Below are 25,131 nucleotides of genomic sequence, written 5' to 3'. Positions count from 1 at the left end.
ACGAAGAGTAGCCCCCGCTCGCTGCAACTAGAGAAAGCCCGTGCGCAGCAATGAAGACCCAACACAGCCAAAAAAAAAAAGACTGCATTGCGATACTGTTTCATGTCTCAGACTGGCAAAGATCAAGAAGTCCTGATAATACTGTAGTGGTATGGGTATGGGGAAGCTGGTACTCATACAACCTCTACAGAAGGCAATTTAGGAACAGCTAACAAAATTGTAAATATATATATACTTTGGTCCACCAATTACATCAACAAGATCTTACAAAATCTCCCATGTAGATGAAACATCTTCTGCACAAGAGTAATAATCCTCTTCCAATTAAAAAAAAAAAAGAGTGATAATCACTGCAGTAGTGTTTTGTAACTATTATTTTGGAAATGACCTAAATGTCCACCAATAGAGGCACTAGATAAACTCATCCATACATGACATATTACACATTCCCCTCGTCCCCACCCAAAAAGAAGAAAATGTTTAGGTACTGTTATAGAATGATCTCATAGAGATAGTAAATGAAAAAAGCAATGTGCAGAATAATGTGGAATATGCTATCAGCTGTGTAAAAAGTGAGGAAAAGAATATGTATACACATTTGCTTGTACTACATGAAATATCTTGGAAGGATGCACTAGAAACTAGTAATAAATGTTGACTCCAGGGAGGGGAACTGGTTGGCTGGGGATGGGGATAGGAGACAAACTTTTTATTTATATCTTTTTGAATTTTGAGCCAGTTGAACATTATTACCTATTCAAAAACTTAACTTTTTAGAAATACATATTTTAAAACAAAAAATAAATTTATGATATATCCATCTGATAGAATAATGTTTTCAAGTATACATAATAGGAAAAGATCTAAGATAAGCTATTAAATAGGGGAAAGGAACAAAGTTTACACAGAAGAGTCTTCATTTTGTTGAAAAATTAAAAAGAAAAAAATATTTTTATACGCACAGAAATAATAATGATTGCCTCTTAGTGCTGGGATTATGGGCAATTTTTTCTTCTTTACACTCTTCTGTACTTTCCTAATTTTCCGCAGTGAGCATATGCTACTTTAAAAATCAGGGGGCAAAAACACAGAAAGAACAGATAGCTAAAATAATCCTTTGTTTAATCATCCTTAATTACAGCATCACTGACCCTTACCTGACCATGACTGGTTGTTGGTTCTTCCTCCAACAAAAGTTTCTCTTTCAAGCTTTTAATTGGGCTTTCTTGGAAATCCTTGGTTTTTGAGTGCCAGACAGATGCCCTAAACTCCTGCCTCTCCTCTTTGTCTTCATCTCCCATATCTTCTGAGATGCATTCATTTTTTTCACTAGCCTGATCTCCTTGGCCACATTCATTCTGGATCAGAGAAGGAGGTCTAGGTAACACTGGCTCCCCAAACCCTTTTTTTTTTAAGAGCTGCCTCTGAGCCATTTTCAGGCTCTTTTGATAAACCTCCAACTGGCAGAGAATGACCTTGGTATATTGGTTAGGGTCTACTCCAGCAGGGCAGAATGGAATACCCCAGAAGTAGTGCACAGTGCCCCCAATGTCCTGGAGACCTTTGGCATCTGCTGCGGTAGGCAGACAGTGCCTAGATGTGTCCCCCCTACCCTGGGCAGCTTTGTGAAAAGCACAACCCCTCCCAGTACTTTCCTGTGGCTTCCCACACTGTGTGCGCTCAGCCAAGTGGCCAGTACATCTGTCAAAACATTTAACGTTCTCATTCTCAAACACTGGCTGGCTTGACTGGTCCCAGCTTCCTGAGCTGCCAGAGACCGGCTCCTCTTCAGTGTTTTCAGTGCGGTCCCAAGGCTCCTCTCTTTCCTCAGACTCGTTTCCCTGACTGATATGTGAGCCTTTAAACAGTGATGGAGGTACCAGCTGCCATATGCCTGTAGGTATTTGAGAAAAAGTAGGGCTAAGGACAAACCATTTTTTATTAAGAGGGCTTGGTAAGTTATCAAGAATTACATAATGTGGGTAAAAAAAGGCTCTTCTTTGGGTTTAACCAAAGGTTGGCTTTTCCTTGGAGATAAAAGTATGCTGGATATTAGTGAGATCTCAACTACTTTCTGATTTAACCTCTTTAATACCACCAAAGGGATTCTGGACATTTCTGTGTATCTACTCTCAGCATGATATCCCTGTGATATGGTTATACTTGATGAGAAGGAGCCAGAACAGGGAGACATGCCTTCAGTGGTCCCAAAGTCTGTGGTTTTCTCTTGGTGGGACTGTGAAGATGGTCCAGCAGCCAGAGGTCGAGATCTGGTAGCAGAAGCATCAGAAGGCCGGCAACTCTGAAACAAGTGATCCCACACCAGACCAGGTTTATTATTAAGATAGCTATACAGGAAGGGTCACAGGAAAGGACAAAAAGGGGAGTCCACCATCCCTAAGAGATTCTCCTCTCCAAAACGTAGATGCTCAATTCAAATGAATTCTACAACATGTACTGCATGCCTACTATGTGCAAAGTGTTATACTAGATCACTATACTAAACCCTTTTCTAATATAGAGAGGTGAATGGCATAAAGGATGGCTCACGACCTGCCACTGGCAAATATCTTTCACATTTAAAATAATTTCAATTACACATATTCAAATCACAATTAAATATTATTTGAAAAATTTTAAGACTGCTCATTTTTTCTCTCCATAACCCACCTCTGGTTCTCATTCCCTTTGCTCTCCCCACAAAACAGGGGAAGTAAAGCACCTTATCTTGCTCCCTTTTGGTTTCTTGACACTCAATAACTCTTTTCAGAAGCTGCCAACTACTACGGTTCTCTTAAGCCATGGACTGAAAATCTGTGAGGTGGAAAACTTTCATACAGAATTAACAAAACACTTCAAATTGAGTTCATCAACAATTCAACACAGACTTAAAAATTATTATGGGAAATACCTGTTACTTGAAAACCATATGAACTACTATAACTGGTTCCTAATGCAGCCATAACACTGCAGAAATAAAAAACTACTGCTGATCAATCCTCACAAACTTTTTCAACATAGCATATTTACATTCAGGCTTTCAGCAATGGCTTTCCTCAAGAGCTCCTCTTCTTCCTCCTCTTGGCTGTTCACCTCCCTAGCTTCCTGTTCACTCATTTTGACAGCCAGAGCAAACTGTTCTTCTTCTGTCATTTCTGTAAGAAGATCGGGAAAAGAGAGAGAGGGACACCACAAACATTGAATCAGCACGTAGACAAGAAACAGAATTATTAAACTTTTCAAGCAAAGACACTACAGACCATTTAGTACAATTTTATAATTTTACAAATGAGGAAAGCCCCAAAAGGTAAGGTGCTGCCAAAGATCAGCAGCAGCAGTTACAAGAATCCTGGGTTAACTGGACTGTGAACTCCTATGAAGGCAGAGTTTCTGCCTATTTTTGTTCACTGTTGTATCTCCAGCACAAGAAAAGAGTACCTGGCACCTGGTAGATACTCAATAAATATCTGGTGAATGAATAAATAGGAGGAACTAACTTCCACTCCAGGGCTTTTTGTTACATATCACTTTATACATATTTGCTTCAAGCTCAACATTTAACCAGAATAATTTTACTCTTCAGAATCCTCTGATTTACCCAGTAGAAAAGAACATTTCTAATGACCAGAATGTCATCTCCAAAGACCATTTCCCATTAAAAGCAACTGGGTTACCTCGGAGAGAAATAGTTGATTCCAAGTCTGCATCTGTAGAAGATGAACTAGAATATCTATCATATCTGTGAGCAATGAATCTATCCGATATAACCAGGGTCGTATCAAAAGAACTTACGAGCTAACTTAAAAAGGTTCTCAATGGCCAAAAATGGGACCACTGGAACATCAATAAGGATAATGAATGCAATGAATTAAAACACACTAAATATGTTTAAATCTATGAGTTCATAATAGTACTTAAAAAAAAAACACAACTAACTGGTCACTGTTGAAGAATATTAGTGAATCAACTATTCTGAAAACTGGTAAATAAAAGGATAGAGAATCAAGCTTTTGTTCTACTCTTCCAACACAAGCTATACTACTGGGTAACCAACCAGATGAAGAGAAGTTTCTCTTTAAAGAAGTATTCCAGCTAATAAATATAATAGAAATGATAGAATTAGAATATTGCCATTTTAGAGTCTGTCATACAGAGTAAAGTAAGCCAGAAAGAGAAAAACAAATATCGTATATTAACGCATATATGTACAATCTATAAAAACGGTACAGATGAACCTATTTGCAGGGCAGGAATACAGATGTAGATGTAGAGAACGGACATGTGGACACGGCGGGTAGGAGACAGGGGGACGAATTGAGAGATTAGGTTTGACATAAATACACTACCATGTGTAAAATACATAGCTAGTGGGAACCTGCTGTATAGCACAGGGAGCTCAGCTCGGTGCTCTGTGACAACCTAGATGGGTGGGGTGGGGGTGGGGGTGGGAGGGAGGTCCAAGGGGTAGGGGATATATGTATACATATAGCTGATTCACTTCATTGTACAGCAGAAACTAACACAACTTTATAAAGCAATTTTACTCCAATATAAAAAAAATGAGAATACTGCCATTTTGTATAATCCCTATGGAGAGAATTTTGGCAATGTCTAACAAACTACATATATGAAACAGCAATCCCAATTCTAGCAATTTACTCTAATGATATATTTCCAATTTTTTTAAAAAGTAAATATGCACTATATTTTTCATTGCAACATTGTTTGAATTTGCAAAACACTAGAGGCCACATAATGACTACAATAGGACATTGCTTGAATAAACTCTGGTATACATATATAAAACTGTAAAGAAGAATAAGGAAGGTATCTATGGTCTGGGAACAGAATGATTTCAAAGATACGGTATTAAGTTAAAAAAAAAAAACACAAAAGAGTATACAGTATGCCACTTTTTCCAAAGACTGACACAGGAAGGAAAAATTAGAAACTAATGCAAGTGGTTATATACAGGTAGTTGGGCAAAAAGTGGAAGGGGTAAGGGAGGGAGTGACATTTCTTTGCATATACCTTTTTGTATATCCTTGACTCAATTAGGTAAAGGTTAAACCTATTTTTAAAAAGTAAAATAAAATCAATAAGGATGAGGGATCCCTAAAATTTAATCTCAACATACAAAATGCACCCAAATGAATCGGAAGTGACCTTAATGAGAATGAAAACATAACATATCAAAATCTGTGGAAGGTACCTAACACAATGTTTACAGGGAAATGTATAGCTTTACATGATCACATTAGAAAAGAAGAAAAGTTTAAAATCAGAGATCCAAGCTTTCCTCTTTAAAAAGCCAAAAAATGAAGAGTGAAATTCACCCAGAGTAAGAAAAAAGAAAGAAATATAAAGAGCAGAAATCAATGAAATAGAAGATGGCATACAATAAAGAAAAAAAAGGGACTTCCCTGGTGGCACAGTGATTAAGAATCCACGTGACAATGCAGGGGGCACCAGTACAATCCCTGGGCTGGGAAGATTCCACATGCCACAGAGCAACTAAGCCCGTGCACCACAACCACCGAGACTGCGCTCTAGAGCCCACGAGCTGCAACTACTGAGCCTGCACACCACAACTACTGAGCCCCCACACTGCAACTACTGAAGCCCGTGCGCCTAGTGCCCGTGCTCCGCAACAAGAGAAGCCACCACAATGAGTAGCCCGTGCACCGCAACGAAGAGTAGCCCCTGCTCACCACAACTAAAGAAAGCTCGGGCGCAGCAAGGAAGACCCAATGCAGCCAAAAATAAATTAAAAAAAAAAAAAAAAAAAGAAAATAAAATTTAGGGATTTCCCTAGCAGTGCAGTGGTTAAGATTCCACCTGCCAATGCAGAGGACACGGGTTCAAGCCCTGCTCCGGGAAGATCCCACATGCCGTGGAGCACCGAAACCTGTGCGCCACAGCTACTAAGCCTGTGCTCTAGAGCCCACGAGCCACAACTACTGAAACCCATGCGCCTAGAGCCTGTGCTCCGCAACAAGAGAAGTCACCACAATGAGAAGCCTGCACACCACAACAAAGAGTAGCCCCCACTTGCCACAACCAGAGAAAAGCCCACGCAGCAACGAAGACCCAACACAGCCAAAAATAAATAAATAAAATAAAATAAATAAATATATATATTTTTAAAAGGACACTCTTACTCACCAGTTACTATCTCTTATTTTTTATATAACCATGATCTGAGACTAAAGTCCAATAAACATCCCTGCTGACTAGGACACATTTTACCTGACCTCTCTACTGTAATAAGAACCCAACCATTAGAAGAAAGGGAGAAACAAACTGGAATACCATCCAGGAGGCATGCTCCTTAAAGGAAAATGCCAGCAAGTGCCAACCTTAGACTCTCTAACTGAATTGGCTTGACTCACCTTATCAAATGATTCTGCTGATTCTAAACACAAAGTACTACACAATTTGTGTGAAGCTGATTATGCTGGTCATAATTTATGATGATTAACATCTCCCAACATTCAGGTTAGCCTCCCGCTGAGATGTGCAAACAGGCTGTTAACAATCCAAACAATCCAGAACACAAAACTAGATAGAGAACCTGAATAATTTGCAGTTGTTCAAAATGGCTGAAAGAGAACATTTCATGTAACAACAACAACAAAAGATAAATTATTTTCCTGCCCTAATCTTTTCCTAAGAACTTCCTTTTCCAAAACAGATACAGCTCTGCAACTATGGTAAAGCTGATATATCTATATATGGCCAGTTACAATGTAAATTTATAAAACACTTTTGAAATAATCAAGGCACTGTGTCATAACCCGTACAGATGTGCTTTCTTAAACAAAGTGACACCACTTCTGGGAATTTATCCTGAACAATCACTGAAAAGGAGAAAAGTGTTACACAAGAAGATGTTCATTACCCTATAACCTATAAGGTGACTTACTTAGATACCTAAAGACAAGGCCATGGTTAAGTACATTGTGGCATGTTAACTCAAGAAACTCAGATGTTGTTATCAAAATACTAATCATGAAGACATATAAAAATGATAAAGTCTGGTGGGGCAGAGTCAAGATGGCGTACTAGGAGGCAGCAAAATTCGCATCTCCTCACAACTAGGGCACCTACCTGGCACCCGTGGGGGACCACAGACACCTAAGGGGACAGGAGGAAACCCCAGTGATCGGGTAGGACGTGAGGCTTGGGGGAGTGAAGGGGGAGGAGAAGTGGAGGCCAGACAGGAATGGCGCCCCTGAGGGGCAGCTGGGGGAGGGGAAGGGATAAACTGGGGAACCATTGGGAGGGCAGAGGATCAAAAGGGAGCGTGGCCAGGTTTCCCCTGCGCACTTGGACCCCCCAGGAATCTGTTGAGATCCCGGGCCTGATCCTCTGTCCACCTAGGCCTCCTCCAGCCGGGTGGGTCCTGAGGGAGTGGGAAGGAGGTAAGAGGGAGCAAAAGTAAAGGCCGGACCTCCAGGACGGCACCCCAAGGGGTGGCTGGGGGAGGGAAGGAGTTCCTACACTCAGCAGGACCCACCCACGGTTAGGAGGTGAGGGGCAACAGGGGAGACCCTGGGGGAGACAGTGGGGGAGGGGCACGAAGGAACGGAAGGGAACCAGGCCAGTACTTTCCCTGTCCACTTAGGCACCAGGAAGCCTGTTGGGCTCCCAGGCCTAATCCTCTGCCCTCGGAGCCTCCCTTCTGCTGGACAGAGCCCAAACCCCACCCTTACACCCCTGCCCAGGGCCCTACCTCTACACTCGGAGACTCCCTCCAAAGAGCTGGGCCTAAACCCCACTCACACACCCTCACTCAGGGCCCTACCTCCAAACTCCGGAACCCCACACTCCAGAGGCCCTCCTCTCAAGGTGTTGCCTCTCCTCTTCTGTGCAGGTCCTAAGCAGAGGCCCCACCCCACGCTTAAACGTAGCCCCATCTAGGCCCCGCCCCACGCTCAAACATCACCCCCCACCCGCCTAGGACCCACCCCACTCTAAACTCTGCCCCCACCTAAGTTCCACCCCCTACCTAAACTCCGCCCCCATAGCCTAGCCTTTTTTTTTCCCTTTTTTTTCTTTTCTTTATTCCTCTTACATTGAGGTTCTGTTTTACCTTGCTGATTCATTGTTGACTCTTTTATATTTTTATTTTTCCTAATAAATCTTTTATTTTTCTAACTTTTATTCTTTATAATTCGCTAGTGATCTCTCCTTTGGCTCACTGCCCCACCCCCCCTTTTTTCTTTTTTTTTTTGCTGTGGTTTTATTTCACCTTGTTGCTGTTGTTTCAATTATAGTTTTCTTTTTCCTAATATATTTTTTATCTTTCTGATTTTATTTTGTCTTTTATTCTTTGATATTGTACTGCTCCTTTTTTTTCTTTCTTTCTTCCTTTTTTTTTTTCTTTTTAATTGCACCACGAAGCTTGCAGTATCTTGGTTCCCAGGCTGGAGGTCGGGCACAAGCTCTTGTGGTGTGAGCTCCGAGTGCAAACCACTGGACTAACAGAGAACCTCAGACCCCAAAGAATATCAATCCAAGCGAGGCCTGCCAGAGTTCCTCATCTCAGCACCAAGACCCAGCTCTATCAAACTGCCTGCAAACTCCAGTGCTGGACGTCTCAGGCCAAACAACCAGTAAGACAGGAATACAGCACCACTCATCAAAAAAGAAATAAAAAAGGAAACGACAAAAAAAATATGTTACAGACGAAGGAGCAAGGTAAAAACCTACAAGACCAAATAAATGCAGATGAAATAGGCAATCTACCTGAAAAAGAATTCAGAGTAATGATAGTAAAGATGATCCAAAATCTCAGAAACAGAATGGAGAAAATACAAGAAACATTTAACAAGGACCTAGAAGAACTAAAGAGCAAACAAACAGTGATGAACAACACAATTACTGAAATTAAAAATTCTAGAAGGAATCAATAACAGAATAACTGAGGCAGAAGAACGGATAAGTGAGCTGGAAGATAAAATGGTGGAAATAACTGCCAGGGAGCAGAATAAAGGAAAAAGAATGAAAAGAATTGAGGACAGTTTCAGAGACCTCTGCGACAACATTAAACGCACCAACATTCGAATTATAGGGGTCCCAGAAGAAGAAGAGAAAAAGAAAGGGTCTGAGAAAATATTTGAAGAGATTATAGTCGAAAACTTCTCTAACATGGGAAAGGAAATAGTCAATCAAGTCCAGGAAGCACAGAGAGTACCATACAGGATAAATCCAAAGAGAAACATGCTAAGACATATTAATTAAACTATCAAAAATTAAATAAAAAGAAAAAATATTAAAAGCAGCAAGGGAAAAGCAACAAATAACATACAACTGAATCCCCATAAAGTTAACAGCTGATTTTTCAGGAGAAACTCTGCAAGCCAGAAGGGAGTGGCAGGACATATTTAAAGTGATGAAAAGGAAAAACCTACAACCAAGACTACTCTACCCAGCAAGGATCTCATTCAGAATTGATGGAGAAATTAAAACCTTTACAGATAAGCAAAAGTTAAGAGAATTCAGCACCACCAAACCAGTTTAAAACAAATGCTAAAGGAACTTCTCCAGGCAGGTAATACAAGAGAAAGAAAAGACCTACAAAAACAAACCCAAAACAATTACAAAAATGGTAACAGGAACATATACATCGATAATTACCTTAAATGTAAATGGCTTAAATGCTCCAACCAAAAGACAGAGACTGGCTGAATGGATACAAAAACAAGACCAGTACATATGCTGTCTACAAGAGACCCAATTCAGACCTAGGAACACACACAGACTGCAAGTGAGGGGATGGAAAAAGATATTCCATGCAAATGGAAATCAAAAGAAAGCTGGAGTAGCAATTCTCATATCAGACAAAATAGACTTTAAAATAAAGACTATTAGAAGAGACAAAGAAAGACACTACATAATGATCAAGGGATCAATCCAAGAAGAAGATATAACAACTGTAAATATTTATGCACCCAACATACGAGCACCTCAATACCTAAGGCAAATGCTAACAGCCATAAAAGGGGAAATCGACTAACACAATAATAGTAGGGGACTGTAACACCCCACTTTCACCAATGGACAGATCATCCAAAAATGAAAATAAATAAGGAAACACAAGCTTTAAATGACACATTAAACAAGATGAACTAGGGCTTCCCTGGTGGCGCAGTGGTTAAGAATCTGCCTGCCAATGCAGGGGACACGGGTTCAAGCCCTGGTCTGGGAAGATCCCACATGCCGTGGAGCAACTAAGCCCATGTGCCACAACTACTGAGCCTGTGCTCCAGAGCCCGCGCGCCACAACTCCTGAAGCCCAGGCGTCTAGACCCCATGCTCTGCAACAAGAGAAGCCACCGCAATGAGAAGCCCACGCACTGCAATGAAGAGTAGCCCCCACTCACCGCAACTAGAGAAAGCCCATGCACAGAAACAAAGACGCAATGCAGCCAAAAATAAATAAATAAAATAGATAAATTTAAAAATATATATATTAAAAAAAAAAGCAAGATGAACTTAATTGATATTTATAGGACGTTCCATCCAAAAACAACAGAATACACTTTATTCTCAACTGCTCATGGAACATTCTCCAGGATAGATCATATCTTGGGTCACAAATCAAGCCTTGGTAAATTTAAGAAAATTGAAATCGTATGAAGTATCTTTTCCGACTACAATGCTATGAGACTAGATATCAATTACAGGAAAAAATCTGTAAAAATAACAAACACATGGAGGCTAAACAATATGCTATTAAATAACCAATAGATCACTGAAAAAATCAAAGAGGAAATCAAAAAGTACCTAGAAACAAATGACAATGAAAACACGACGACCCAAAACCTATGGGATGCAGAAAAAGCAGTTCTAAGAGGGAAGTTTATAGCAATACAATCCTACCTCAAGAAACAAGAAAAATCTCAAATAAACAACCTAATCCTATATCTAAAGCAATTAGAGAAAGAAGAACAAAAAAAAAACCCCGAAGTTAGCAGAAGGAAAGAAATCATAAAGATCAGATTAGAAATAAATTAAAAAGAAATGAAGGAAACAATTGCAAAGATCAATAAAACTAAAAGCTGGTTCTTTGAGAAGATAAACAAAATTGATAAACCATTAACCAGACTCATCAAGAAAAAAGGGAGAAGACTCACATCAACAGAATTAGAAATGAAAAAGGAGAAATAACAACTGACACAGCAGAAATACAAAGGATCATGAGAGATTACTACAAGCAACTCTATGCCAATAACATGGACAACCTGGAAGAAATGGACAAATTCTTAGAAAAGCACAACCTTCTGAGACTGAACCAAGAAGAAATAGAAAATAAAAACAGACCAATCACAAGCACTGAAATTGAAACTGTGATTAAAAATCTTCCAACAAACAAAAGCCCAAGACCAGATGGCTTCACAGGCCAATTCTACCAAACATTTAGAGAAGAGCTAACACCTATCCTTCTCAAACTCTTCCAAAATACAGCAGAGGGAGGAACACTCCCAAACTCATTCTATGAGGCCACCATCACCCTGATACCAAAACAAGACAAAGATGTCACAAAAAAAGAAAACTACAGCCCAATATCTCTGATGAACACAGATGCAAAACTCAACAAAATACTAGCAAACAGAATCCAACAGCACATTAAAAGGATCATACACCATGATCAAGTGGGGTTTACCCCAGGAATGCAAGGATTCTTCAATATATGCAAATCAATCAATGTGATAAACCATATTAACAAATTGAAGGAGAAAACCAGTATGATCATCTCAAGAGATGCAAAAAAAGCTTTTGACAAAATTCAACACCCATTTATGATAAAAACTCTCCAGAAAGTAGGCATAGAGGGAACCTACCTCAACATAATGAAGGCCATATATGACAAACCCACAGCCAACATCGTTCTCAATGGTGAAAAACTGAAACCATTTCCTCTACAATCAGGAACAAGACAAGGTTGCCCACTCTCACCACTATTATTCAACATAGTTTTAGAAGTTTTAGCCACAGCAATCAGAGAAGAAAAAGAAATACAAGGAATCCAAATCAGAAAAGAAGAAGTAAAACTGTCACTGTTTGCAGATGACAAACTATACATAGAGAATCCTAAAGATGCTACCAGAAAACTACTAGAGCTAATCAATGAATTTGGTAAAGTAGCAGGATACAAAATTAATGCACAGAAATCTCTTGCATTCCTATACACTAATGATGAAAAATCTGAAAGAGAAATTAAGGAAACACTCCCATTTACCACTGCAACAAAAAGAATAAAATACCTAGGAATAAACCTACCTAAGGAGACAAAAGACCTGTATGAAGAAAACTATAAGACATTGATGAAAGAAATTAAAAATGATTCAAACAGATGGCAGAGACATACTATGTTCTTGGATTGGAAGAATCAACATTGTGAAAATGACTATACTACCCAAAGCAATCTACAGATTCAATGCAATCCCTATCAAACTATCAATGCCATTTTTCACAGAACTAGAACAAAAAATTGCACAATTTGTATGGAAACACAAAAGACCCCGAATAGCCAAAGCAATCTTGAGAAAGAAAAACAGAGCTGGAAGAATCAGGCTCCCTGACTTCAGACTATACTACAAAGCTACAGTAATCAAGACAGTATGGTACTGGCACAAAAACAGAAATATAGATCAATGGAACAGGATAGAAAGCCCAGAGATAAACCCACGCACATATGGTCACCTTATCTTTAATAAAGGAGGCAAGGATATACAATGGAGAAAAGACAGTCTCTTCAATAAGTGGTGCTGGGAAAACTGCACAGCTACGTGTAAACGAATGAAATTAGAACACTTCCTAACTTGTGGCACACAGGCTTAGTTGCTCCACGGTGTTTGAGTTAAAAATAAACTCAAAATGGATTAAAGACTTAAATGTAAGGCCAGTCAGTATAAAACTCTTAGAGGAAAACATAGGAGAAAGACTCTTTGACATAAATGACAGCAAGATCCTTTTTGATCCACCTCCTAGAGAAATGGAAATAAAAACAAAAATAAACAAATGGGACCTAATGAAACTTAAAAGCTTTTGCACAGTAAAGGAAACCATATACAAGACCAAAAGACAACCCTCAGAATGGGAGAAAATATTTGCAAATGAAGCAACTGACAAAGGGTTAATCTCCAAAATTTACAAGCAGCTCATGCAGCTCAATATCAAAAAAACAAACAACCCAAACCAAAAATGGGCAGAAGACCTAAATAGACATTTCTCCAAAGAAGATATACAGATTGCCAACAAACACATGAAAGAATGCTCAACATCATTAATCATTAGAGAAATGCAAATCAAAACTACAATGAGATATCATCTCACACTGGTCAGAATGGCCATCATCAAAAAATCTAGAAACAATAAATGCTGGAGAGGGTGTGGAGAAAAGGGAACCCTCTTGCACTGTTGGTGGGAATGTAAATTGATACAGCCACTATGGAGAACAGTATGGAGGTTCCTTAAAAAACTAAAAATAGAACTACCATACGACCCAGCAATCCCACTACTGGGCATATACCCTGAGAAAACCATAATTCAAAAAGAGTCATGTACCAAAATGTTCATTGCAGCTCTATTGACAATAGCCAGGACATGGAAGCAACCTAAGTGTCCATCATCGGATGAATGGATAAAGATGTGGCACATATATACAACGGAATATTACTCAGCCATAAAAAGAAACGAAATGGAGTTATTTGTAGTGAGGTGGATGGAGTTAGAGTCTGTCATACAGAGTGAAGTCAGAAAGAAAAAAACAAATACAGTATGCTAACACATATATATGGACTCTAAGGAAGGAAAAAAAAAAAAAGGTCATGAAGAACCTAGTGGCAAGGTGGGAATAAAGACACAGACCTACTAGAGAATGGACTTGAGGATATGGGGAGGGGGAAGGGTAAACTGTGACAAAGTGAGAGAGTGGCATGGACATATATACACTACCAAACGTAAAATAGATAGCTAGTGGGAAGCAGCCGCATAGCACAGGGAGATCACCTCGGTGCTTTGTGACCACCTAGAAGGGTGGGATAGGGAGAGTGGGAGGGAGGGAGATGCAAGAGGTAAGAGATATGGGAACAGATGTATATGTATAACTGATTCACTCTGTTATAAAGCAGAAACTAACACACCATTGTAAAGCAATTATACTCCAATAAAGAAGTTAAAAAAAAATGTTACTGAAAAAAATTACTTCATTGCTAAAAAGTACTAACCAGCATCTGAGCCTTCAAAAAGTTTTAATCTTTTTGATTATGGAGGGGTTGAAATATTGCAAGAATTACCAAAATGTGACACAGAGGCATGAAGTGAGCAAGTGCTGTTGGAAAAATGGCACCCAACAGACTTGACACTGGGTTGTCACAAACCTTCAATTTGTGTTAAAAAAAATTATCTACAAACCTCAATAAAGTGAAGCAAAATTAAACAAGGCATGCCTGTAATCACTTTGAATGTCAACGGATTAAATGTATCAATTAAAAGACAGAGACTAGATCAAAAAATAAGACTCAACTATATGTTGTCTACAAGAAACCCACTTTAAGGACTTCCCTGGCAGTCCAGTGGTTAAGACTCTGTGCTCCCAATGCAGGGGGCACAGGTTCGATCCCTGGTTGGGGAACTAAGATCCTACATGCCACATGGCGCAGCCAAAAAAAAAAAAAAAAAATTGAGAAAATTGATAAAGACAAATGTTGATTCTTCCGAAAAATTAATAAAGTCAATACGTTTAAAAAAAAAAAAGAAAGAAGGAAAGAAAGAAACATTATTATTATTATTTTTTAAATTTATTTGGCTGCCTCAGGTCTTTAGTTGTGGCACGCAGGATCTTCATTGTGGCACTTGGGCTCTTCGTTGCAGTGCGTAGGCTTCTCTCTGGTTGTGGCGTGCAGACTCCAGAACGTGTGGGCTTAGTTGCCCCGCGGCATGTGGGATCTTAGCTCCCCAACCAGGGCTCGAACCCATGCCCCCTGCATTGGAAGACGGATTCTTAACCACTGGACCACCAGGGAAGTCCCAGAAACCCACTTTAAATATAAAGAGAAATATAGATTAAAAGTAAATGGATGGGGCTTCCTTGGTGGCGCAGTGATTAAGAATCCACCTGCCAATGCAGGGGACATGGATTCAAGCCCTGGTCCAGGAAGATCCTACATGCCACGGGCAACTAAGCCTGTGAGCCACAACTACTGAACCTGCTCTCTAGAGCCCACGAGCCACAACTACTGAGCCAGCGTGCCACAATTACTGAAGCCCACATGCCTGGAGCCCGTGCTCTGCAACCAGAGAAGCCACCGCAATGAGAAGACTGCGCACTGCAACGAACAGTAGCCCCCGCTCGCCACAACTAGAGAAAGCCCGTGCAAAGCAACAAAAACCCAACACAACCAAAAAAAAAAAAAAGTAAATGGATGCGGATTTCCCTGGTGGTCCAGTGGCTAAGACTCCATGCTCCCAATGCAGGGGGCAAGGGTTTGATCCCTGGTCAGGGAACTAGATCCTACATGCCTCAACTGAAGATTCCACATGCTGCAACTAAAAGATCCCGTGTGCCGCAACTAAGACCCGATGCGCCCAAATAAATAAATAAAAAAATTTAAAGTAAATGGATGGAAAAATATACCCTGCCAACACTAATCAAAAGAAAGCAAGAGTAACTCTATTAATTTCAGACAGAGCAGACTTCTAAGCAAGAAAAGTTATCAGGAATAAAGAAAGACATTACATAATAATAAAGAGATTAATTCTCCTAGAAGACATAACAATCCTTAATGTGTATGTGCCTAACAAAAGAGTCATTGGTGAGGCAAAAAATGATAGAACTGCAAGGAGAAACAGATGACCCACTATCACAGTTGGAAATATCAACCCCCCTCTATCACAAATGGACGGATCCAGCAGGTAGAAAATCAGTAAGGATATAATTTAACTCAACAACACCATCAATCAATTGAATATGATAGACATCTACAGACTACTCCAATCAAGAACAACAGAACACACATTCTTCTCAAGCTCACACAGAACATTCACCAAGACAAACCACGTTCTGGGCCATAAAACACACCTTATATTTAAAGCAAAAGAAATCATGCAACGTCTATACTCAGACCACAGTGGAATTAAACTAAAAATTAATAACAGAAAGAAAACAGGAACATCCCAAAATACATGAAGATTAAACAACATACTTCTAAATAACTCATGGGTCAAAGAAGAAATCTCAAGAGCAATATAAAAATACTTCGAATCAAATGAAAATGAAAAAGGCATCTTATCAAAATTTGCAGGATGCAGCAAAAGCAGTGCCTAGAGGAGAGTTACAGCATTAAATGCACAGACTGGGAAAGAAGATCTAAAATCAATCGTCTACGTCTATACCTTAGGGCAGGGGTCCGCAAACCCTGGGCCGCGGACCAGTCCATGGCCTGTTAGGAACCGGGCCGCACAGCAGGAGGTGACCGGCAGGCAAGTGAGCGAAGCTTCATCTGCTGCTCCCCATCACTCGCATTACTGCCTGAACCATACCCCCCTGCTCCCCAGTCCATGTAAAAACTGTCTTCCAGAAAACTGGTCCCTGGTGCTAACAAGATTAGGGACTGCTGCCTTAGGGAACCAGAAAAAAAAAAAGTAAATTAAATACAAAGTAAGCAGAAAAAAAATAAGAATTACAGCAGAAATCAATGAAATTGAAATCAAGAAATAAGTAGAGAAAATGAACCAAACCAAAAGCTAGTTCTTTAAAAAAAAGAAAAAAAAAATCAATAAAATTGATAAACTACTAGCTAGGCTGACTAAAAAAGAGAGGGCACAAATTACTAGTACCAGAAATGAAGAAGAGGACATCGCTACAGATCTCATGGACATTAAAAAAATAATAAAGGAATACTATGAACAACTCTTTGCCCACAAATCTGATAACCTAGATGCAACAGACCAATTCCCTTTGAAAGACACAATCTGCCAACACTCACATGAGAAGAAATAGGCAGTCTGAATACACCTATATCTATTAAAGAAACAGAATCCATAATTACCCTTCCACAACTAAAAGCAACAGGCCCAGATGGAGTCACTAATGAAATCTACCAAACATTTAAGTTAGAAATTATACAAATTCTATACAATCTCTTTCAGAGGACAGAAGCAGAGGGAATACTTCCTAAGTCATTCTACGTGACCACCATTAAACCTAACACTAAAACTAGACAAAAACATTGTAAGAAAACTACAGACCAGTATCTTGCATGAACACAGATACAAAAATCCTCAACAAATAGTAGCAAATTAAATCTAACAATGTATAAAAAGAATTATACACCATGACCAAGTGGGATTTATCCCAGATGCGCATGCTAGTTCAACACTCAAAAATTAATTAATGTAGTGCAACACATAAACAGGACAAAAAAGAAAAATCACATGATCATATTCAATAGATTCAGAAAAAGCACTGGACAAAACCAAACACTAATTCATGATAAAAATTCTCCATAAACTAGGAATAGAGAACATTCTCAACTTGATAGAGAATATCTATAAAAACGCTACAGCCAACATCATACTAAATGGTGAAAACTCAAAGCTTTCCCACTAAGAACGGGAAAAAGGCTAGGATGTCCCCTCTTATCTCTCCTTTTCAACACTGTACTGGACATACCAGCTAATGCAATAAGACAAGAAAAGGAAATAAACAACATACAGACTAGTAAAGAGAAAAATAAAACTGTCTTTGTTCACAAATGACACTATCAGCTAAGTAAAAAATCCAATAGAATCTACAAAACAATTCCTGGAACTATTAAGTAATTATAGTAAGGTTATGGTATACAAGGTTAATATAAAATAGCCAATCACATTCCATATACCAGCAATGAACAAGTGTGATTTGAAATTTAAAACAGAATAGCATTTACATTGGTAATGAAATAATGTACAAGATCTATAAGAGGAAAACTAGAGAACTCTAATGAACAAAATCAAATAAGAATTAACTAAATAAAGGGATATTCCATGTTCACAGATAGAAAGACTCAGTAATGTCAAGAAATCAGTTTTTCACAACCTAATCTGTAGATTCAATGCATTCCAAATCAAAATTCCAACAAGTAATTTTGTGGATACCAACAAACTTATTCTAAAGTTTATATGGAGAGGGCAAAAGATCCAGAATAGTCAAAACAATATTGAAGGAAAAGAACGAAGTTGGAGGGCTGATGCTACCTGACTTTAAAACCTACTACATAGGGCTTCCCTGGTGGCGCAGTGGTTGAGAATCTGCCTGCCAATGCAGGGGACACGGGTTCAAGCCCTGGTCTGGGAAGATCCCACATGCCGCGGAGCAACTGGGCCCATGAGCCACAACTACTGAGCCTGCGCGTCTGGAGCCTGTGCTCCGCAACAAGAGAGGCCGCGATGGTGAGAGGCCCGCGCACCGCGATGAAGAGTGGCCCCCACTTGCCACAACTAGAGAAAGCCCTCGCACAGAAATGAAGATCCAACACAGCCAAAAATAAAAATTAATTAATTAATTAATTTAAAAAAACAAAAAACCTACTACATAAAGCTACAGTAATCAAAACAGTGTGGAATTGGCGAAAGAACAAATAGATCAAAGGAACAGAAGAGAGAGCCCAGAAATAGACCCACATAAATATAGTAGCCTGATTTTTACAAAGGAGCAAAGACAATACAATGAAGCAAAGGGATTATCTTCAACAAATGTTGCTGGAACAACTGGACATTTCATATACCAAAAACTGAATCTAGACAAAGATCTAACACCATTCCCAAAATTAACTCACTGGATCATAAACTGATATGTGAAACACAAAACTATAAAACTCCTGGAAAATAACATAGAAAACCTAGATGACATTAGATATGGCAATGACTGTTTAGATTATATCTAAAGGCATGATCCATAAAAGAAGTAAATAAGCTGGATGTCATTAAAATTAAAAACTCCTGGTCTGCAAAAGACAATGTTGCAAGAATATGAAAACAAGCCACAGACTGGGAGAAAATATTTGCAAAAGACATATCTGATAAAGGACTGTTATCCAAAATATACAAAGAACTCTTAAAACTCAACTGTAAGAAAATAAACACAACTAAAAAGTGGGCCAAAGACTTTAACAGACAACTCACCAAGATGATATACAGAGCAAACAAGCATACGAAAAGATATTCCACATCATATATCATCAGCAAAATGCAAATTGAAAAAAGGAGATATCACTGCACAACTACCAGAATGGTCAAGTTCTGGAACACTGACAACACCAAATGCTGGTGAGGATATGGAGTAACAGGAACTCTCATTCATTGCTGGTGGGAATGCAAAATGGTATAGCCACTTTGGAAGAGAGATTGGCGCTTTCTTACAAAACTAAAAACACTCTTAGCGTACTCAGCAATCATGTTCCTTGGTATTTACCCAAAGGAGTTAAAAACACATGTCCACCCCAAAACCTACACAGAGATGTTTATTCCAGCTTTATTGTTAATTGCCAAAACTTGGAAGCAACCAAATGTCTTTCAGTAGGTGAAGAGATAAATAAACTATGGTAGAGCCAGACAATGGAATATTATTCAGTGCTTAAAAAAAAAAAAAAAAAAGATCTACCAAAGCATGAAAAGACACAGAGGAAACTTAAATGCATATTACTAAGTGAAAGAAGCCAATCTGAAAAGGCTATATACAGTATGACTCCAACTGTGTGACATTCTGGAAAAGGCAAAACTATGAAGACAGTAAAAAGATCAGTTGTTGTCACAGACTGGCAGGGGAAGTAGGGTAGGGATGAATAGGTGGAGCACAGAGAATTTTTAAGGCAGTGAAAATACTGTTTGATACCATAATAATGGATACATGTCATTATATATTTCTCAAAATCCATCGAATGTATAACACCAAGAGTGAACCCTAGTGTAAACTACAGACTTAGGGTGATTATAATATGTCAATGTAGGTACATCAATTGTAACAAATCTATCACTTTGATAGAAGTTGATAATGGAGGAGGCTATGTATGTGTGAGGTCAGAGGGTATGTAAGAAATCTCTGTACCTTGTCCTCAGTTTTGCTGTAACCTAAAACAGCTCTAATAAAATAAAGTCTTAATGAAAGTTATACACACAAACACATACAGGCTGAGAATTTTCCAAAGTAAATAGAGATCTCAAATCAGACCTCAAATCACAGATCCAAAAAGACTATCAAGAAAAATACATTCCATGACCCCTACAAAAAACTCATATCTAAACATCATATTCAAACTGGTAAAAAAACAAAGATACAGACTATATTGAAGGAAGCCAGAGAGAAAAACATGTTACATTCAAAAGAAGAAAGATGAAGATTAAAGCCAACTTCTCATTAAAAACTCTGCAGCCAGAAAATAATAAAGTGACATCTTAAAAATGATGAAAGAAAAAACTGTCAAACCATATCCTATAGCCAGGGAAGTATTTCTCAAAAATGAAGGAGATTGAATCTACCACTTTCAGTAAAAAGGAGAACTAAGCAGAACATCAAGTAAATAGAAGACAAACAACATTATAATCCAACCAGACTAAATAGATATCTACAGCACACTCTATCCAAAAGTAGCAGAATAAACATTTTCCTCAAGTGCACAAGAAGTATTCTCCAGGATAGAGCATATGATGGTGATAAAACAAGCCTCAACAAACACAGAAAGATAAAAAACATACAAAGTATGTTTTCCAACATAATGAGTGAAATTATAAATAACAAAAGGAAGAAATTTGGGGAGTGGACAAATACGTGGAAATTAAACAAAACACTCCTAAAAAACCAATGGGTGAAAGAAAACATTACAATGGGAAAGTAGAAAATACTTTGAGATGAATGAAAATGAAAATGTCTTAAAAACTTAAACGATTTAGCTAAAGCAATACTTAAAGGGAAATTGACATCTATCTAATACCTATATTAAAAAATAAAGATCTTGGGGCTTCCCTGGTGGCGCAGGAGTTGAGAATCTGCCTGCCAATGCAGGGGACACGGGTTCGAGCCCTGGTCTGGGAAGATCCCACATGCCGCGGAGCAACTGAGCCCGTGAGCCACAACTACTGAGCCTGAGCGTCTGGAGCCTGTGCTCCGCAACAAGTGAGGCCGTGATAGTGAGAGGCCCGCGCACCGCGATGAAGAGTGGCCCCCACTCGCCGCAACTGGAGAAAGCCCTCACACAGAAACGAAGACCCAACACAGCCAAAAATAAAAATAAAATAAATAAATAATAAATAAAAATTTAAAAAAAAAATAAAAATAAAAATAAAGATCTTAAACAAATAACCTAAACTTCCACTAGACCCAGAAAAAAAAAGAGCAAACTAAACCTAAAGAACACAGAAAAAAAACAAAATAATAGAGGAGAAATTAATAAAAAATACTAAAACAAGAAAAATCAATGAGATGAAAAGTTGGTTTTTTGAAAACTAAAAAAATTGACAAACTTTCAGTTAGATTTGAGCAGGGGGGAAAAAGAAGACTCAAATAACTAAAAGCAGAATGGCAGTGGAGACATTACTAACAAATACAAAAATAAAAGACAAACTGCCAAAGCTGACTTGAGAAAAAATATAAAATCTGAACAGAACTACAAAAGATAAGAAACTGAGGACTTCCCTAGTGGTGCAGTAGTTAAGAATCCGCCTGCCAATGCAGGGGACATGGGTTCAAGCCCTGGTCCAGGAAGATCCCACATGCCTCAGAGCAACTAAGCCTGTGTGCCACAACTACTAAGCCTGCACTCTAGAGCCCACACGCCACAACTACTGAAGCCCACACGCCTAGAACCTGTGCTCCACAACATGAGAAGCCACTGTAATGAGAAGCCCGTGCACCGCAACAAAGAGTAGACCCTGCTCACCACAACTAGAGAAAGCCTGCGCACAGCAATGAAGACCCAGTGCAGCCAAATATAAATAAATACATTTTTTAAAAAATTGAATTAGTAATCAAAAACTATCTACCAAGAAAAGCCTAGGCCCAGATGGCTTCACTGATGAATTCTGTCCAACAATTAAAGAAAAATAATACTAAATCTTCACAATCTTTTCCAAATATAGAACAGGAGGGAACAATGTTCAACTCATTCTGTGAGGCCAGTATTAGCCTGATACCAAATCCAGACAAAGACATCACAAGAAAACTACAGAACAATATCTCTTATGAATGTAAATGCAAAAATTCTCAACATGTTAGCATACCAAATCTAGAAATAATATAAAAAGATTACACACTATGACAGAGTAGAATTCATCCCAGAAATGGAAGGTTGACTTAACATATGAAAATCAATTAATACACCAAATTGACAAAAGACAAAACCCATATGATCATCTCAATAGACACAGAAAAAGCATTTGACAAAATTCAACACTGCTTCATGATAAAAACATTTTTAAATGGTTATAGATGGTTAAAGTAGTATATTTTACGTTATGTGTATTTTACAATAAAAATATTTTTAATAAGCAAAGAAACGACCAATAAGCACATGAAAAGATGCTCAACATCATTAGTCATTAGAGAAATGCAAATCAAAACCACAATGAGATACCATTTCACACCCACTAGGATGGCTGTAATGGGGAAAAAAAGAAAAAGGAAAATAACTGTTGGCAAGGATATGGAGAAACTGGAACTCTCATACAATGCTGGTGGAAATGTAAAATGGTGCAGCCATTTCAGAAAGCAATCTGGCAGTTTCTCAAACAATTAAATATTGAGTTACCATATGACCCAGGAATTCCAGTCCTAGCTATATTACTCAAGAGAAATGGAAACATACAGCCACAGAAAAACGAGTACTTGAATATTCACAGCAACTTTAGTCAATAACCAAAGAGGAGAAACAACTCAAATATCCATCAAATGATGACTATATAAACAAAACACAGTACAGCAATATAGTGGAATAATATCTGGCAACAAAGGAATGAAGTACTAATACATGCCAAAACATAGATGAACCTGAAAAAATTAAGTAAAAAAACCAGTCATGAAAGACTACATATTACATGATTCCATTTATATGGAATGTCCAGAATACGCAAATCTATACAGACAGAAAGTAAATTAATAGTTGCTTAGGGTTGGGTGGGATGAGGGCTTTGGGTTACTGGTTAAGTGTATAGGGTTTCTTTCTGGAGTGATGAGAACATTCTAGAATTAGACTGTGGTGATGGTTACACAACTCTGTTAATATACTAAAACCCACTGTATACTTTCAATGATGAAAGTATTATATGATGAATAAATTGAGTATGTGAGTTATATCTCAGTAAAGCAATTACCATAAAAATGGAGAAATACATTTTCAGACAAAAATAAAATAGAGAATTAATTGGTCTACATTAAAATAAGTGATAAAGGAAGCTCTTCCAGCAGAAAAAACATGATACTGGACAGAAACTGGGACCTACACAAAGAAATAAAAAGCCCTTGATGGCACAAATAAAGGAAAATATGGAATTCTTTATTTTTTATTTCCATTGCTCTAAAAGTCATTTAACTATCTAAAGCAAAATAGTATCGATGTATTGTGTGTTATAATATATGCAAAAGTAAAATGTATGGTAAAAATAACACAAAGGAGGGTAGAAAGGAATCGGGAGTCTTTATACTAGGGAATCTTTATACTACGTGTGAAACAATATGACATTATTTGAAGGTAACTGTGATTAATTAAACATGTATACTGTAAACTCTAGAGCAACCACTAAATATTTTTAAAAAGAGATATAAGGTAAGTAAATAGTAGAAATTAAATGGAATCATAAAATAATACTCAACAAATACAAAAAAAGAACAGAAAAAGAAGAAACAAAGAACAACTGGAACAAGTAAACAGCTTTCAATCCAATTACATCAATAATTACATTAAATATAAACGTAAAGGACAATTAAAAAGACTGAAATTGTCAGGCTGAATTTTAAAAAAAATTAAAAAGACTGTAAGACTGGGAAAAAAAGCATGACACAATTATACAAAAATGAGAAACACAGATAGCAAGCAAACAACTATCAAGAGTCTACCAATGGTAACAAAAACCTATCAATTGGGCTTCCCTGGTGGCGCAGTGGTTGAGAATCTGCCTGCCAATGCAGGGGACACAGGTTCGAGCCCTGGCCTGGGAAGATCCCACATGCTGCGGAGCAACTGGGCCCATGAGCCACAATTACTGAGCCTGCGCGTCTGGAGCCTGTGCTCTGCAACAAGTGAGGCCGCGATAGTGAGAGCCCCGCGCACCGCAATGAAGAGTGGCCCCCGCTCGCCGCAACTAGAGAAAGCCCTCGCACAGAAATGAAGACCCAACACAGCCATAAATAAATAAAACTATTTAAAAAAAAAAAAAAAAAAAAAAACCTATCAATTGATAAAGATTATTGCACCTCAAAAAGTAACTATTATCAATAATTCTCAAGACTGAAAATAACTTGAGTACATTCAACAGATCTAACCATAGTGACAGCCACCTCTAGATATAACACAATGATTTAGCAACAACAAAAATTATGGTTAATTTTATAAGGCTGAGAATTATACCTTCAATCACCAAAATTCAAATTAACAGTGAAAAACATCCTTCTTTATCTTCAACTGTTGTAATAATTTCAGCTAGTTATCATAGTTTTTGAAAACTTCACTGAAATACTTAAACATCTCACATGACATTAAAATGCAAAAATACAGTAATTATTAAACGACTTCACAATTGAGTAACAAAGTCAGAAGAGAAAAAACTTCCAACAAAGGATTTCTCTGATATTGTGATTTATAATAATAAATATATACCTAATCTTTGCCCCTGGCCCTGGCACAGAGCTCCTAATACCCTTGGAATTTCCTCAATGAAAAGAGCAATAAAGGTGTCTTTTGTTATTCATAACAATCCCCTCTTCGGCACACCAGAGACTATGTTAATGAACTTACTTTTAGAAAGACCCTAAGGATGGGGGCTGGTCACCAGGGGAACCAACCAAGGTACTAGAGGATTAGAACTTTCATTCCAACTTCCCAACGTCCAGGGAAGGGAGAGGGGCTGGCTGGAAGTTGAACCAATCACCAATGG

The 25,131-nt window shown here is 38.3% G+C and overlaps 1 protein-coding gene and 1 long non-coding RNA gene across 7 annotated transcripts in view; both read right to left on the bottom strand.

Annotated features, from left to right (window-relative positions):
• The window catches only part of UIMC1 (ubiquitin interaction motif containing 1), a 132,508-nt gene that overhangs the window by 60,559 nt on the left and 46,818 nt on the right, over positions 1-25,131 (bottom strand). For all 6 annotated transcript variants that reach the window (XM_082453472.1, XM_082453467.1, XM_082453468.1 and 3 more), the window contains 3 exons: positions 3,031-3,155; positions 2,197-2,302; positions 1,158-1,894 (listed from right to left, as the gene is read on the bottom strand). In XM_082453472.1, the coding sequence (XP_082309598.1) occupies positions 1,158-1,894; positions 2,197-2,302; positions 3,031-3,155 (968 nt within the window). The remainder of the gene's footprint in view (positions 1-1,157; positions 1,895-2,196; positions 2,303-3,030; positions 3,156-25,131) is intronic.
• Positions 8,207-24,112, bottom strand: LOC309656769. Its single transcript, XR_014261504.1, has 2 exons — positions 21,341-24,112; positions 8,207-21,005 (listed from the first exon to the last, which is right to left on the bottom strand). It is a non-coding gene; the product is annotated as an uncharacterized lncRNA (long non-coding RNA).

The sequence above is a fragment of the Balaenoptera physalus genome, assembly GCF_965194825.1.
Source record: "Balaenoptera physalus genome assembly, chromosome: 3".
NCBI lineage: Eukaryota > Metazoa > Chordata > Mammalia > Artiodactyla > Balaenopteridae > Balaenoptera > Balaenoptera physalus.
This window is presented reverse-complemented; position numbering and strand designations above follow the sequence as displayed.